This window comes from Xiphophorus couchianus, chromosome 10 (genome assembly GCF_001444195.1).
Source record: "Xiphophorus couchianus chromosome 10, X_couchianus-1.0, whole genome shotgun sequence".
NCBI lineage: Eukaryota > Metazoa > Chordata > Actinopteri > Cyprinodontiformes > Poeciliidae > Xiphophorus > Xiphophorus couchianus.
This window is the reverse complement of record NC_040237.1, coordinates 16693190-16705451: the sequence shown is the minus strand read 5'-3', so window position 1 is coordinate 16705451 and position 12262 is coordinate 16693190. Positions and strand designations below refer to the sequence as shown.

The 12262-nt window shown below is 39.7% G+C and overlaps 1 protein-coding gene and 2 long non-coding RNA genes across 3 annotated transcripts; all 3 read left to right on the top strand.

The window, feature by feature from the left end:
* Nucleotides 1-209: 209 nt before the first annotated feature.
* On the top strand, nt 210-3137 carry LOC114151768 (serine/threonine-protein kinase pim-2-like). The gene is made up of 8 exons (XM_028029164.1): nt 210-481; nt 961-1083; nt 1230-1324; nt 1828-1875; nt 1966-2184; nt 2506-2683; nt 2783-2953; nt 3046-3137. Exons 1-8 carry the CDS (start codon nt 214-216, stop codon nt 3135-3137), a joined length of 1194 nt encoding a protein of 397 aa, XP_027884965.1. The 5' UTR covers nt 210-213.
* Nucleotides 3138-8396: 5259 nt separating this feature from the next.
* LOC114152165 (uncharacterized) lies at nt 8397-9068 on the top strand. Its single transcript, XR_003597076.1, has 2 exons — nt 8397-8796; nt 9008-9068. It is a non-coding gene; the product is annotated as an uncharacterized LOC114152165 (long non-coding RNA).
* Nucleotides 9069-11162: 2094 nt separating this feature from the next.
* On the top strand, nt 11163-12250 carry LOC114152269 (uncharacterized). The gene is made up of 2 exons (XR_003597092.1): nt 11163-12059; nt 12138-12250. It is a non-coding gene; the product is annotated as an uncharacterized LOC114152269 (long non-coding RNA).
* Nucleotides 12251-12262: the final 12 nt, after the last annotated feature.

The window sequence follows — 12262 nt, the reverse complement described above, 5'->3', positions numbered from 1 at the left end:
AGGAAAAGAAGAAGGTTCAACACCAGCCAAGTGCAGGAAGGAAGAACTCCAGGATCAGCTTCCAACCAGAGAGTCTTCCTCCTCAATGGACATCCTCATAGGTTGGCTGCTTTAATGAAACTAATGTTCATTGGCTTATGTTGACAGACCAAACGTGTAAAAAATAATCACTATTTATTCCCAACATCTCTTACTTTAGAGATCAGCAGCACGATGCCACGGTGTGCTGAGTCTATTGGAGACAGGACACCGAAGAGAAGGAGAAGGGCTAAAAAAGAGACCCGCCGAAAATGGACCAGGGTTTCTAAGATGTTTGGACCATCCAAAAGCCACCAGGACCAGACGAGGATTGTGAGGAGACTGAGGAGAAAAATAACAGAAGAAGGAGAGGGATCTCCAACACCGGCAGAGAATAAGAATAAGGGACTCCTGCAGCAGGACGCAACCAAAGAGCCCCCATCCTCAGTGGACGTCAGCACAGGTTGGCTACTTTGGTGAAACTTCTGTTAATTTTCTCTTACCAGATTGATAATCTATTGCAAGGATCGAATATATCTGATTATTCAAAACTGATTGAAACAAACTTTAAAAGATTATCACCTGAAGTTGCAGCAAAAAGTGGTTCTTTAAAGAGAGGGCGGCTGAATACAGTTCCATGCTACAACTTTTCAGATCTACATTTATAAATATATGCTCAGCACTTCAAAGTGATGCTTTACCTTATATTGGTCCTTCTTATGAAATCCCAGTAATATAACCTAAGTTTTGTGGTTGTCATGAGACAAAATGTGAAAAAGCAAGAGGTCAAGTGTTTTTACAAGTCACTATAAGTCTTATGTTTCTGTCGGGATGTTTTTCTCTTATGGAAAATATTGTTAAAATACTCATGCTGTTTCTATGGGCTTTTCTCATTATTAGAGTCCAACAGCTTCAGCCTGGTACTTTACAGCTCAGGAATAGGCGATTTACGGAAGAGGAATCTGAAGAAGGAGGACGAGGACATTGAGGAACCACAGTTTAGGAATAGGAGGAAGAATACCAGGAAGAAGACGAAAAAGACAAAAGAAATGGATTCCCAAAGAGGTCAGAGTTTAAGTCACAATAGAATTGTAATATAAACATTTGTTAGAGAGGCTTAAGGTGTGGTGATAATTAGATCTAAGGTAATGTTAGTGAACATAGTTTATTCTGATGCTTTATGAAATTTAAAGATGCGTTCATGTGTTTAGCTGAATTCCAGGAAAAATATACTGAGCTGCATCTACTGGGAAAAGGAGGCTATGGATCTGTGTTTGCTGGACATCGAGAGGTGGATAAATTACCTGTAGGTGTATTTGGAATACTTAAAATGAGGCTCCTTGAAGTTATCAGTAATAGTTCTTCTAACAGTGTCCAGTAGGAGTCAAAGTTTGTAAAAAAGAGTTAATATCCTCATAGAGGTGCAAGTCTAACAGCTAGTCAGACTCTGTTTTAGCTGATTTTAGCTAATAACATCTCAAACTGAAAAAGTTCAAATCTGTAAAATAAGACTATATTAGATAAATTATTTCATTAACCAATGAGACTTTAAGAATTAAGGTACATGTATTTACTAATACATACTAGAATTGCACAATTGTGAACATTTTCAGTTCTTGTAGTTTTAAATTAGATTTTGGAAAGACCAAACTAGATAGCTAAATTTTCTTTCAATTCTAATGGTGCATTCACAACAAATGCATTCCGCACATCAATCATAATACTCAAAATACTGATAACTCAACATCAAGCAACTTCAGAAATCTGAACATTCCCATTGTTGAGCAATGCTTTGTTTCTATTGTATAGGTGGCTATCAAACACATTCCAACAGAAAAGGTGGACCGCAAACATAACGTAAGTGAGCAACATCATCTAGGACTGACTTCAAGTCCTATTGGGTTCCAGATGCATTGTGAGTTTCTCCTGTTTGCTTCGATGGTCCAGGATGAGAACGGTAGGGAGATGGCGTTGGAGGTGGCCATCATGTTGAAACTGAAGAATCTGACTGGCAGTTCATCAGGGCAGTTAGCCACAGTGTCCCTGCTGGACTGGTATGAACTGGAGGAGGAGCTGCTCATAGTGATGGAGAGGCCCACGCCTTCGCAGGACCTCAATGACTACCTTGATGAGAATGGAGGTTGTCTAAATGAGGAGGACGCCAAGGTAAGCTGCTGGATGGAAATTCGAGTGGGTTTTTTAAATATTGTCACTTACTGCTTCAGTTGGGGATTTTGTTTCATAGTGAATGTGATAAAATCAGAGAGATGAAATGCAGTGCAATAATCCCTCCGCAAAACAATTTTGTAAAACTTTATATTAATGCATGTCATAATGTCTCTACAAACATTGAAGTGTGTGGGTGTAATGTGACAATGTGAAAAAAATCCATATGAAAATAAAAATCTTTACAAGTCACTGTATTTCTCACTGAAGTCCAACATCAATGTGCAGAATTATGAGCTTCAAATCATTTTTGTCTTTTAGGTCATTTTAAAACAGCTGGTGGAAGCAGCGATTCAACTTCAGGATGCAAACATCTTCCACAGAGATATTAAATTGGAAAATGTCCTTATTGAGAGGAGCTCAGAAGGCCTACAAGCCTATCTCATAGACTTCGGTCTAAGCCTCTTTGACCACGGAAGGAAATTTACCATCTTCCAAGGTACGATATCCTGCTTCTTTCTGCCAGTTCTGAGAAAACAAAGATTCTTTTTACTGTTCTTCTTCTTTCTGACTGTCTGAATTCTGACACATTTTCTAGGGACCCATGCTCTTCAATCACCAGAGTATCGCACACAAAAGAAATATTTTGCTGGACCCACAACAGTGTGGCAGCTGGGAGTGGTCCTGTTTGAAATTCTCCACGATACAAATTTTGACACCAACAAATTTCTCAAAAAGAAGCTAAAGATCAGCAAGAGGCTTCCCAAAAGTGAGACAAACATTGTATTCTATCTTCTCACAGCATATATAAATCTGTCCGCAACTCTTACTATTGTTGCACTTTGACCCCTGACCCTCCAGACTGCCATGATATTCTGACTAGGTGCCTGAAGACACACCCAGAGGAGCGTCCCACACTGGAAGAGCTGCTCAATCACGCATGGTTTTCTTAACTGCACCTCACACAAACATTAAATTATTAAATTTAATCATTGGTAGTTAGTTTAGTTTAGTTTGGGATGAGGATTAAGGTTTAGGGTTCAAGGACAGGTTTGTAAGTTGGGGTTTTTATGGGGTCTCTGGTTTCCTCCTCTGGTTGAACATTTGTTTTTCTAGCATGTTTTCAGCACCCTCCCACAGGCCCACCACCTGTGAGAGGAGCCAAAGGGGTCGGGTGCAGTGTGGAATGGGTGATGGCCAAGGGAGGGGGCCCTGGCGGTCCGATCCTCGGTTGCAGAAGCTGGTTCTTGGGATGTGGAATGTCACCTCTCTGGTGGGGAAGGAGCCAGAGCTAGTGTGTGAGGTTGAGAGGTTCCGGCTAGAAATAGTCGATCTCACCTCGACGCATGGCTCTGGTTCTGGAACCAGTCTCCTTGAGAGGGGCTGGATGTACTTCCACTCTGGAGTTGACCACGGTGAGAGGCGCCGGGCAGGAGTGGGCATACTTGTTGCCCCCCATCTCGGTGCCTGTACATTGGGGTTTGCCCCGGAACAAGAGGGTACTGGAGCCGGAAAAGGGTAGAGTGCCTTCTACGGGTCGGGGGTGATGTCCTGCCCCAAGTGGAGGAGTTTAAGTATCTCAGGATCTTGTTCACGAATGAGGGAAGAAGGAAGCTGGAGACCGACAGGCGGATTGGAGCAGCGTCTGCAGTGAAGCGGGCGCTGTACCGGTCTGTCATGGTGAAGAGAGAGCTGAGTCAACAGGCGAAGCTCTCGATTTACCGGTTGATCTACGTTCTCACCCTCATCTATGGTCATGAGCTTTGGGTCATGACCAAAAGAACGAGGTCGTGGATACAAGCGGCCAAAATGGGTTTTCTCCGTAGGGTGTCTGGGCTCTCCCTTAGAGATAGGGTGAGAAGCTCAGTTATCCGGAAGTGACTCAGATTAGAGCCGCTGCTCCTCCACGTCGAGAGGAGCCAGATGAGGTGGCTCAGGCATCTGGTTCGGATGCCTCCTGGACGCCTCCTGGTGAGGTGTTCGGGGCACGTCCCAGAGGGTGGAGGCTCCGGGGAAGACCCAGGACACGCTGGAGGGACGACGTTTAAACCGAGATTTTTAGGATTCATGACCTCATCTATGGCCATGGGTGTTTATTAGCATAATTGGAGTTTCATGGATTTTCTCTGGATGCTCCGGTTTAATCCTTGAGTCAAAACAATTTGCTGGATCAAATTGAGATTAATAGGTTTATGCTCTTTTCTTCCCATTAGACTAAAAAGGGTCCATTAGCTCAAGTAGAGATCAGTGAGATTTTACTAGGTGATCTATTTTTCACCCTCTGGAAAAAATAAAACACGTGTGTTAGGTGGAGATTCTGCATCATCTTTAGATGATATAGAGTGTGCAAAATTGTCTTTGGTATGTGTTGTTGTTTAAGTTTTATTCCACTTCTTATCCATTGCACACAATAACTTAGCAGCGGTGGTTTAAAAATCCCCAAAACATTTTAATCGGTTTTCTTTAAACTTTGAATTACAAGTTTATATGTTATAAGTTGTTCCTGTCCTCTAGAGTCCATACAGGGTGAGATGCCTCTATGGGGCATTTGTTGCATAGGAATGGCCTACATTCATGTTGTTGATAACTTTCTTTAACAATAAAAGTGCAGATTTCACATTAGGTAAATCAGTTAGGACACAACCACAGGCACTATCACATAGTTACATGCACACAAAGATACAGAGCAGCAGAGAAAATGAGGAAAACAGTATCCTTGAATTAGTAGTTTACATATGTATTTGTGCAATCTATATTGTTTTTGCTAGTCATTAGTCACATTCCATTGTTCATCCTATCCTGTCTCACTTTCTCTCCTGCCCCTTGTCTTTGATTTTTAGGTTCTGTTCTCCCAACAGAGCCAGAGCTCCAGTCTATGTTTTGTTTGTCTTGTCCACTTTCCTGTCCTCTCCAACCCCAGCCGGTCGAGGCAGACGGCCGCCCGTCCTGAGCCTGGTTCTGCTAGAGGTCTCTCCCTTTGAAAGGGGAGTGTTTCCTCTCCACTGTCGCCCCGTGCTTGCTCAGGGTGGGGGATTGCATCCTGAGCTTTGATGCAATCTGCTGGTTTCCTCCCCTTCGCAGAATCGCCACCTTAACGTGGTGGAGGGGTTTGAGTACCCCTATGGTCTTGAAGTCTTGGCTGTCTGTGAGTTTCATCTCTGGTGGGGTCTCACATGGCATAAAGGCTTCAGGGCGGGGTCAGACCAAGAGCGATTCATAGACTTTGATGCAGAAAGACCATAAAAATGACAGGTATCGATTGCACAACGCACCTTCCTGGAGGGAAAGAGCTTCTAGCAAGCAACTGCTGGTCGACTTTGGCTGCATAACCTCAGAGCATCACTAACTCCGCTTAACATGCAACACCTGTAGAAAAGGACAATGAGGTCAGATGCCATGAAAATTCCTTCTTGTAACTTTTGCACGTTTTTGTCCCAAAGCTACAAACGTCAGTGTTCACATCATGAAGGACTCCACCCATCCTGCACACAGACTGTTCCATTTACCTGTCATAATAAGCAGGGAACCCTGTTGCTTTTACATCACCTCTGTTTTGTCTCTTTGACCCCAATCAGCAATTATCCCTCCACCCTCCATTTTGGACTCCTCCTTTCATATGACAAAAAAGCCATGACGTGTTTATAATAAAGAAGGGGTCTCAAACTCCAGGCCTCGAGGGCCACAGTCCTGCAGTTTTTAGATGTGCCACAGGTACAAAACACTGGAATGAAATGACTTAATGACCTCCTCATTGTGTAGATCAGTTCTCCAGAGCCTTAATGACCTAATTATTCTGTTCAGTTGTGGTGCAGCAGAGGCACATCTACAAGTTGCAGGACTGCGGCCCTCCAGGACTGGAGTTCGAGACCCTGTATTAAAGTGTTTAAGGATAACACTCTTCACAGCTTTGGTTATAGGCCTTTTTGTATGAGTTGCCCACCTATTATTTATTCTACTATTTTCAATAAAGCACTATGCATCCTCTATTTTCCCAGAGTTCAGGCAGTCTCCACTCAAGAGCCACACAGATACAACCTGGGTGCACCTGTGTGGCTTGGTGGTCATAGAAATAAAATTTTAAATTAAACTGGAATGAAATTATACAAAAATGATCATTTTCACTTATGAAAAGAGAGATGTAACTTCTAACATGACTATAGATGAGCAAAAACCATACAAATTACAGTGAAATGTTTTTTCTTTTCGAAATATTTTATTGTTTCTTGGGAAATTTTAAAACATGACATTGCACAGTTATACAGAAATGTTTTACTTTTCTTTTAATAAATACAATTCCTGAATTAAGTTAAACTTCAAGAAGATAAGAACAAGGATATTAAGACAAAATCTCTGTATGTTTATAAGCTGAGCAGGACCGGGGTGACTCCTTACGAAGTTCGGAGCCGTCCCGTTCTTCCAAGCAACGCTGGTGCTCAGAGGGGATCCCCGCCCTGCAGCTCCTTCCCGCCTGCCTCACCCGGAGAGCCAGGCCACCGCTGCTAGGACCTCTGTCCGAGGAGCGCCGGCTCCTTCGTCCAAGGAGGCGCAGGCGATTCTTCTTTGTGGCTGTGTCCAGAATCTGTTCATTGTTTGTCTTTTGGTTACTGGAGATGTTCATGGCTTATTTGAGGTGAGTGCTGGTGTAATGGCTGCCTAAAAATAACATTTTTATCACATTTCACCCCCAGTATTTTTTGTTCTTCCTGTGTCACCAGAAGCTGAAGTCCTATTTCTTCACTATTTTTCCATGCTCCATAAAATTGTGCTTTTGTTTTTCTTTGTTTATTTTTGAACCCAATGCTTTGTGGAAGCAGTCTGTTAATTAAAAAATCTTGTCTACTGACAAAAGATCTGTACATAAAAGGTTATATATATAAATATATATATACTGTATATGTGTCATCATATAAAAGACATTTGACTTCCTGCCCTCCACCCTCTGGTATAGTTACTCCTAAAATCTGTGGGTCCCTTCTCAAGGTCTGCGCAAGCGGCTCGATGCAGGTCACATAGAGAAGGGCAGATAACGGACAACCCTGACGGACACCGCAGTTCACTTTCACTGCTTTTGTCAGAAACCCGTTAAACAGAAATCTGCTGGAGATGTCTCGGTACAGCAGTCCCACCCACGCTAAGAACCTCCCAGGAAGACCCATTTTTTGCAGAACCTAGAAGAGGTACTGGTGCGAGACCCGATCAAAGGCTTTCTCAAAGTCTAAATTTAGGACTATCAGCCGAATGTTTCTGTCTCTCGCAAAACAGATGGTTTCTCGAATCAGTACGAGGCTGTTCGTGATCTTCCTTCCCGGTCTTGTGCGCTATTCGGTTCCCCTGCGAAAATCTGTTCCCCCTGTGTCGGGAGCGCGCATTACAGCCGGAGAGGCGGATCTGACCATTTTCACGGCGCTTCTGATCGATTTCTCGGTAAAAACAACTCAGTTAATCATGTCAAGCTTGTAACATTTAGTTTAATCGGCAGCTATTGTTTACAAAATTGTAAAAATAATTAAATAAACGAGGTCTTTTTACGCTGTTTTGTGTTATTTTAAACGCCAAGAGAATCGGTCTTTTTCTAACTTTTGTCACTTACGCCTGACAGAAATAAAAGTCAGTCAACACTTAGTGTGTATTTATAATTTTTCATTGCTGATATAAGACGATTGCTGAAAGCATGGCATAATTATTAAGACTTCCTGAAAAGACGAAAGCGTGGACTTTCTGGTAAATCCCGTTCTAATGTAAAATATGACAGATTACTGTAGTAAGGGCATTTCTAGTATACTGCAGGCTATCACACATAACAATTTTTGAGAATTTGGCAACAGTTGCCCTTTATTCCCAAACGTTATGGGGGGAGGAGAGTAGAGAATGAATATTTCAGCTGCCTGAAATAATCTGTTCCCCTCCATAACATGGGAACAAATTAATTCACCAACAAGGCCTTAACTCTGTTTATTCCTCTTATCATCAACAATAAATCCTGTGAATTTGGTAACATTTGCTCTTTATTTGACAAAGTTATGAGGGGGGAACCATATATTTCAGCTGCCTGAAATAATCTGTTCCCCTCCATAACATGGGAACAAATTAATTCACCAACAAGGCCTTAACTCTGTTTATTCCTCTTATCATCAACAATAAATCCTGTGAATTTGGTAACATTTGCTCTTTATTTGACAAAGTTATGAGGGGGGAACCATATATTTCTAATCCTTAACAGTGGTGAGGATAACATTAATATTCTTATTTTGAGTGTTTATGACAATTGTTATCATGATTACTATTATTTGTATGTTTGGCTAAAACATCTGTACTTAGCAAAACTTAATACATTAACATGGACTCTGAAAACATTTATTTAAGGAAATTGTTTGTCTACAAATTAATAAGTACAATCATTTCATCTTCTATATTTTTTTCATAAATGACTGTGTTGGTGCTTAGCACATCCTGTGTAATAGTTTTATACACACACAAACACACATATATACGGTCACGATTGTACATGTATAATCGTGTGTGTGTGTTTTTATACTTTTGTTGTTAACAGAGGACCTAAAAGACTTGTGTCACTTCTGTGGAGAGATGGAAAGTGACACGGATGTGAACTGGGTAGGAAAGTTTTTAGAATTATTCAAAGACTTAGTGTTAGTAAACTAAATGAAGAGGACAAGTTTTATCTAATCTTATCTTGCGTAAACAAGCTATGATATGATCCTCCAACAGTTGGAATATAAAGGAATCTAAAATGATTGATTATATATTGTAATTGTAAAGACATATTTTTCTAAAAAAAACCTGATATTTTTGGTTTCTTTCCTAGATCCAGTGTGACGTGTGTCTGAGGTGGTTCCATCATGCATGTGTGGGAAGCCCACCAACTGAAAAAACATATCACTGCTTTGCGTGTTTGCCTTAGTTGCCTTTGTTCCTGAGATTGCTGTGGTGTGCTTGTTTATGTATGTTGTTTAAAGGTTAATAAATTACATTTTGAAAACTGTTTGATATTTATACTTACAAGACTTTGATACATGTACAATCGTGACCGTATATATGTGTGTTTGTGTGTGTATAAAACTATTACACAGGATGTGCTAAGCACCAACACAGTCATTTATGAAAAAAATATAGAAGATGAAATGATTGTACTTATTAATTTGTAGACAAACAATTTCCTTAAATAAATGTTTTCAGAGTCCATGTTAATGTATTAAGTTTTGCTAAGTACAGATGTTTTAGCCAAACATACAAATAATAGTAATCATGATAACAATTGTCATAAACACTCAAAATAAGAATATTAATGTTATCCTCACCACTGTTAAGGATTAGAAATATATGGTTCCCCCCTCATAACTTTGTCAAATAAAGAGCAAATGTTACCAAATTCACAGGATTTATTGTTGATGATAAGAGGAATAAACAGAGTTAAGGCCTTGTTGGTGAATTAATTTGTTCCCATGTTATGGAGGGGAACAGATTATTTCAGGCAGCTGAAATATTCATTCTCTACTCTCCTCCCCCCATAACGTTTGGGAATAAAGGGCAACTGTTGCCAAATTCTCAAAAATTGTTATGTGTGATAGCCTGCAGTATACTAGAAATGCCCTTACTACAGTAATCTGTCATATTTTACATTAGAACGGGATTTACCAGAAAGTCCACGCTTTCGTCTTTTCAGGAAGTCTTAATAATTATGCCATGCTTTCAGCAATCGTCTTATATCAGCAATGAAAAATTATAAATACACACTAAGTGTTGACTGACTTTTATTTCTGTCAGGCGTAAGTGACAAAAGTTAGAAAAAGACCGATTCTCTTGGCGTTTAAAATAACACAAAACAGCGTAAAAAGACCTCGTTTATTTAATTATTTTTACAATTTTGTAAACAATAGCTGCCGATTAAACTAAATGTTACAAGCTTGACATGATTAACTGAGTTGTTTTTACCGAGAAATCGATCAGAAGCGCCGTGAAAATGGTCAGATCCGCCTCTCCGGCTGTAATGCGCGCTCCCGACACAGGGGGAACAGATTTTCGCAGGGGAACCGAATAGCGCACAAGACCGGCATTGCGCAGGCTGGATCCGGGTGGATTAGATCCCCCAACACTCGTCGCATTTTGGCTGCTAAATGTTTACTAAAAACTTTACAATCCATGTTTAAAAGGTGTTTCCATTTTCTGACTTTAGTTCAGAAATAAAACTTGGATTATTTATTATTTTCTTTAAAAAGTATCTTGAATATTTTTCCCCATTCTTCTATTTCTCTCTCTCTACTTCTTAAAATCACTCCCTTACTCTTTATTTTTGCTAAAATACTCATTTGTTTTTTTACTTCTCTTTTTTCTTTATTAAAATCCATGCTCTGGTTTAAAATGTGATAGCTCTGTAATCTTTTCTGCAGCGCCATCATACGTCTCTGTTCTTTAGTCGTTTTATTTTTCCCTGCTCGTCGAAAGAAAGTCTAGGTCCTACATTTCACCATCTCCCACCACTGTGCTCGTGTTTCGTACAGGTCTTGGAGGGTCTGCCATTCGCAGTGTTGAGGAAAAATGATTATTTTTAGTGCTTAATACAGTTAATCTTACGGCATGTGTAAAAGTTATATTCAACACTCTTATTTGGAACAGGTTCTGTGCGGCCAGACCATTTTTGTTTAACGTAGTGGAAATTGTGATGCATTAGCAGGTAATGCATCATCAAGGGGGAGAATATGTTATGGGTTTATTTTTTATATTGCTTAATTAGATTACTGAAACTTATATTACTTAAGCAAAACTTTTGAAGAACATGTCTGATATGTGCTTATTTTGAATGGATTTGAGTTTTTCTCCATTGAAAGATGTTCTGACAATGGGCTAAAGTATTTTGAAACCAATAGATGACAAATTTATAGTGATAATGAAGCATATTTTGGTTAATTAACTTGGGAAAATAATTATAGAACTTAAAAATATTATTGTGCTAGCCGTTTTCAGAGCATTAATTTAATGGATTAAGAATGTTTTAAGAAATGTTTGAAAAATCTGTTATTGATTAAGTTATCACTAATCAGTAGAAGTACTCAGGTGGGTCTGAGATGTGGGATTATAATGATTTTTCTAAACTTGATTTTTATTTTTTGATTTACATACATTTAAAATGACTTTGAATAAAACTTTAAATTCTACTACCAGTAAAAGGCCTGGAGAAAAAATTGGTGTATTGTGAAAGTGTCTGGATTTGTTAAGTTATACATTGACATCATAATTTCTCCAGGTCTAACTCTTTTGAATTTTTGTTTAAGGAACGTATGTTGAATGTTTTAGAAAAAAACAACCAGTAAGATCTAGTTTGTTCTATAAAAGTAATTTAAACTGGACTGTTTAATTCACACTGATATTCATTGTTTTGATGATAAATGTAAACTATACAACTGCAGCACATGTTTAAGCTTTTGTTATTGTTTTGTTTTGTTTGTTTAGTCCTATTTTACAAGATTGGTTTAAGATGAAGATCTGCATATGTTTAACATTCTGGGAAAAACATTAATTTGGAAACATGTCTTTTGAAGCAGGTGATTACAAGGTTTTGGTGTTTTCCATCTGTTGGAGGTGTGGTATATAATAATTGAAGCGTAGATTGAATAGATCACATCCACCGTTGAATGTGCAGAACTGGACAAGTAGGAGATATGCTTTGCATGATGAGTTGCTCATGGCTTTCTACACACAGACTGGCCTGGAGTTCTGAGCTCCAGGCCTGACTCTGGACTCTACAACAAAAGCTGTTGTCTCTGAGGAGGAGTGCGACTGCTTGGAGAAGCGGTTTCACATTTATTTCGACGATAGCAGCCACAGAGTCACGAGCGGTGGAGCATTCACTCGGACAAGGAGTGAATTGAAGATATTTGTGTTGACTACACAAATGAATGATGCCTTTGGAAAATCTGATCTCTGTTTTGTCATTACAGTTTGCAGCTGTTTTTCTGGTGCCCTGTGGATGTGGTCTCCTTCAAAGTCTGCGTTCTTTGATAAAAGATTAAAGTAATTCCCCTGATGGAAAATCACAAAGCCAAATTTACTTTTTTAAGTGAAA

What these genes read in the sequence shown, in the direction of transcription:
- LOC114151768 (XM_028029164.1), top strand. Translation starts at nt 214, where the DNA reads ATGCCACGGTGTGCTGAGTCTATTGGAGACAGGACACCGAAGAGAAGG. An exon ending in GAGAGGTGGATAAATTACCT is followed by an intron (nt 1,325 to 1,827) that starts GTAGGTGTATTT and finishes TCTATTGTATAG; the next exon opens with GTGGCTATCAAACACATTCC. An exon ending in GAAATTTACCATCTTCCAAG is followed by an intron (nt 2,684 to 2,782) that starts GTACGATATCCT and finishes CACATTTTCTAG; the next exon opens with GGACCCATGCTCTTCAATCA.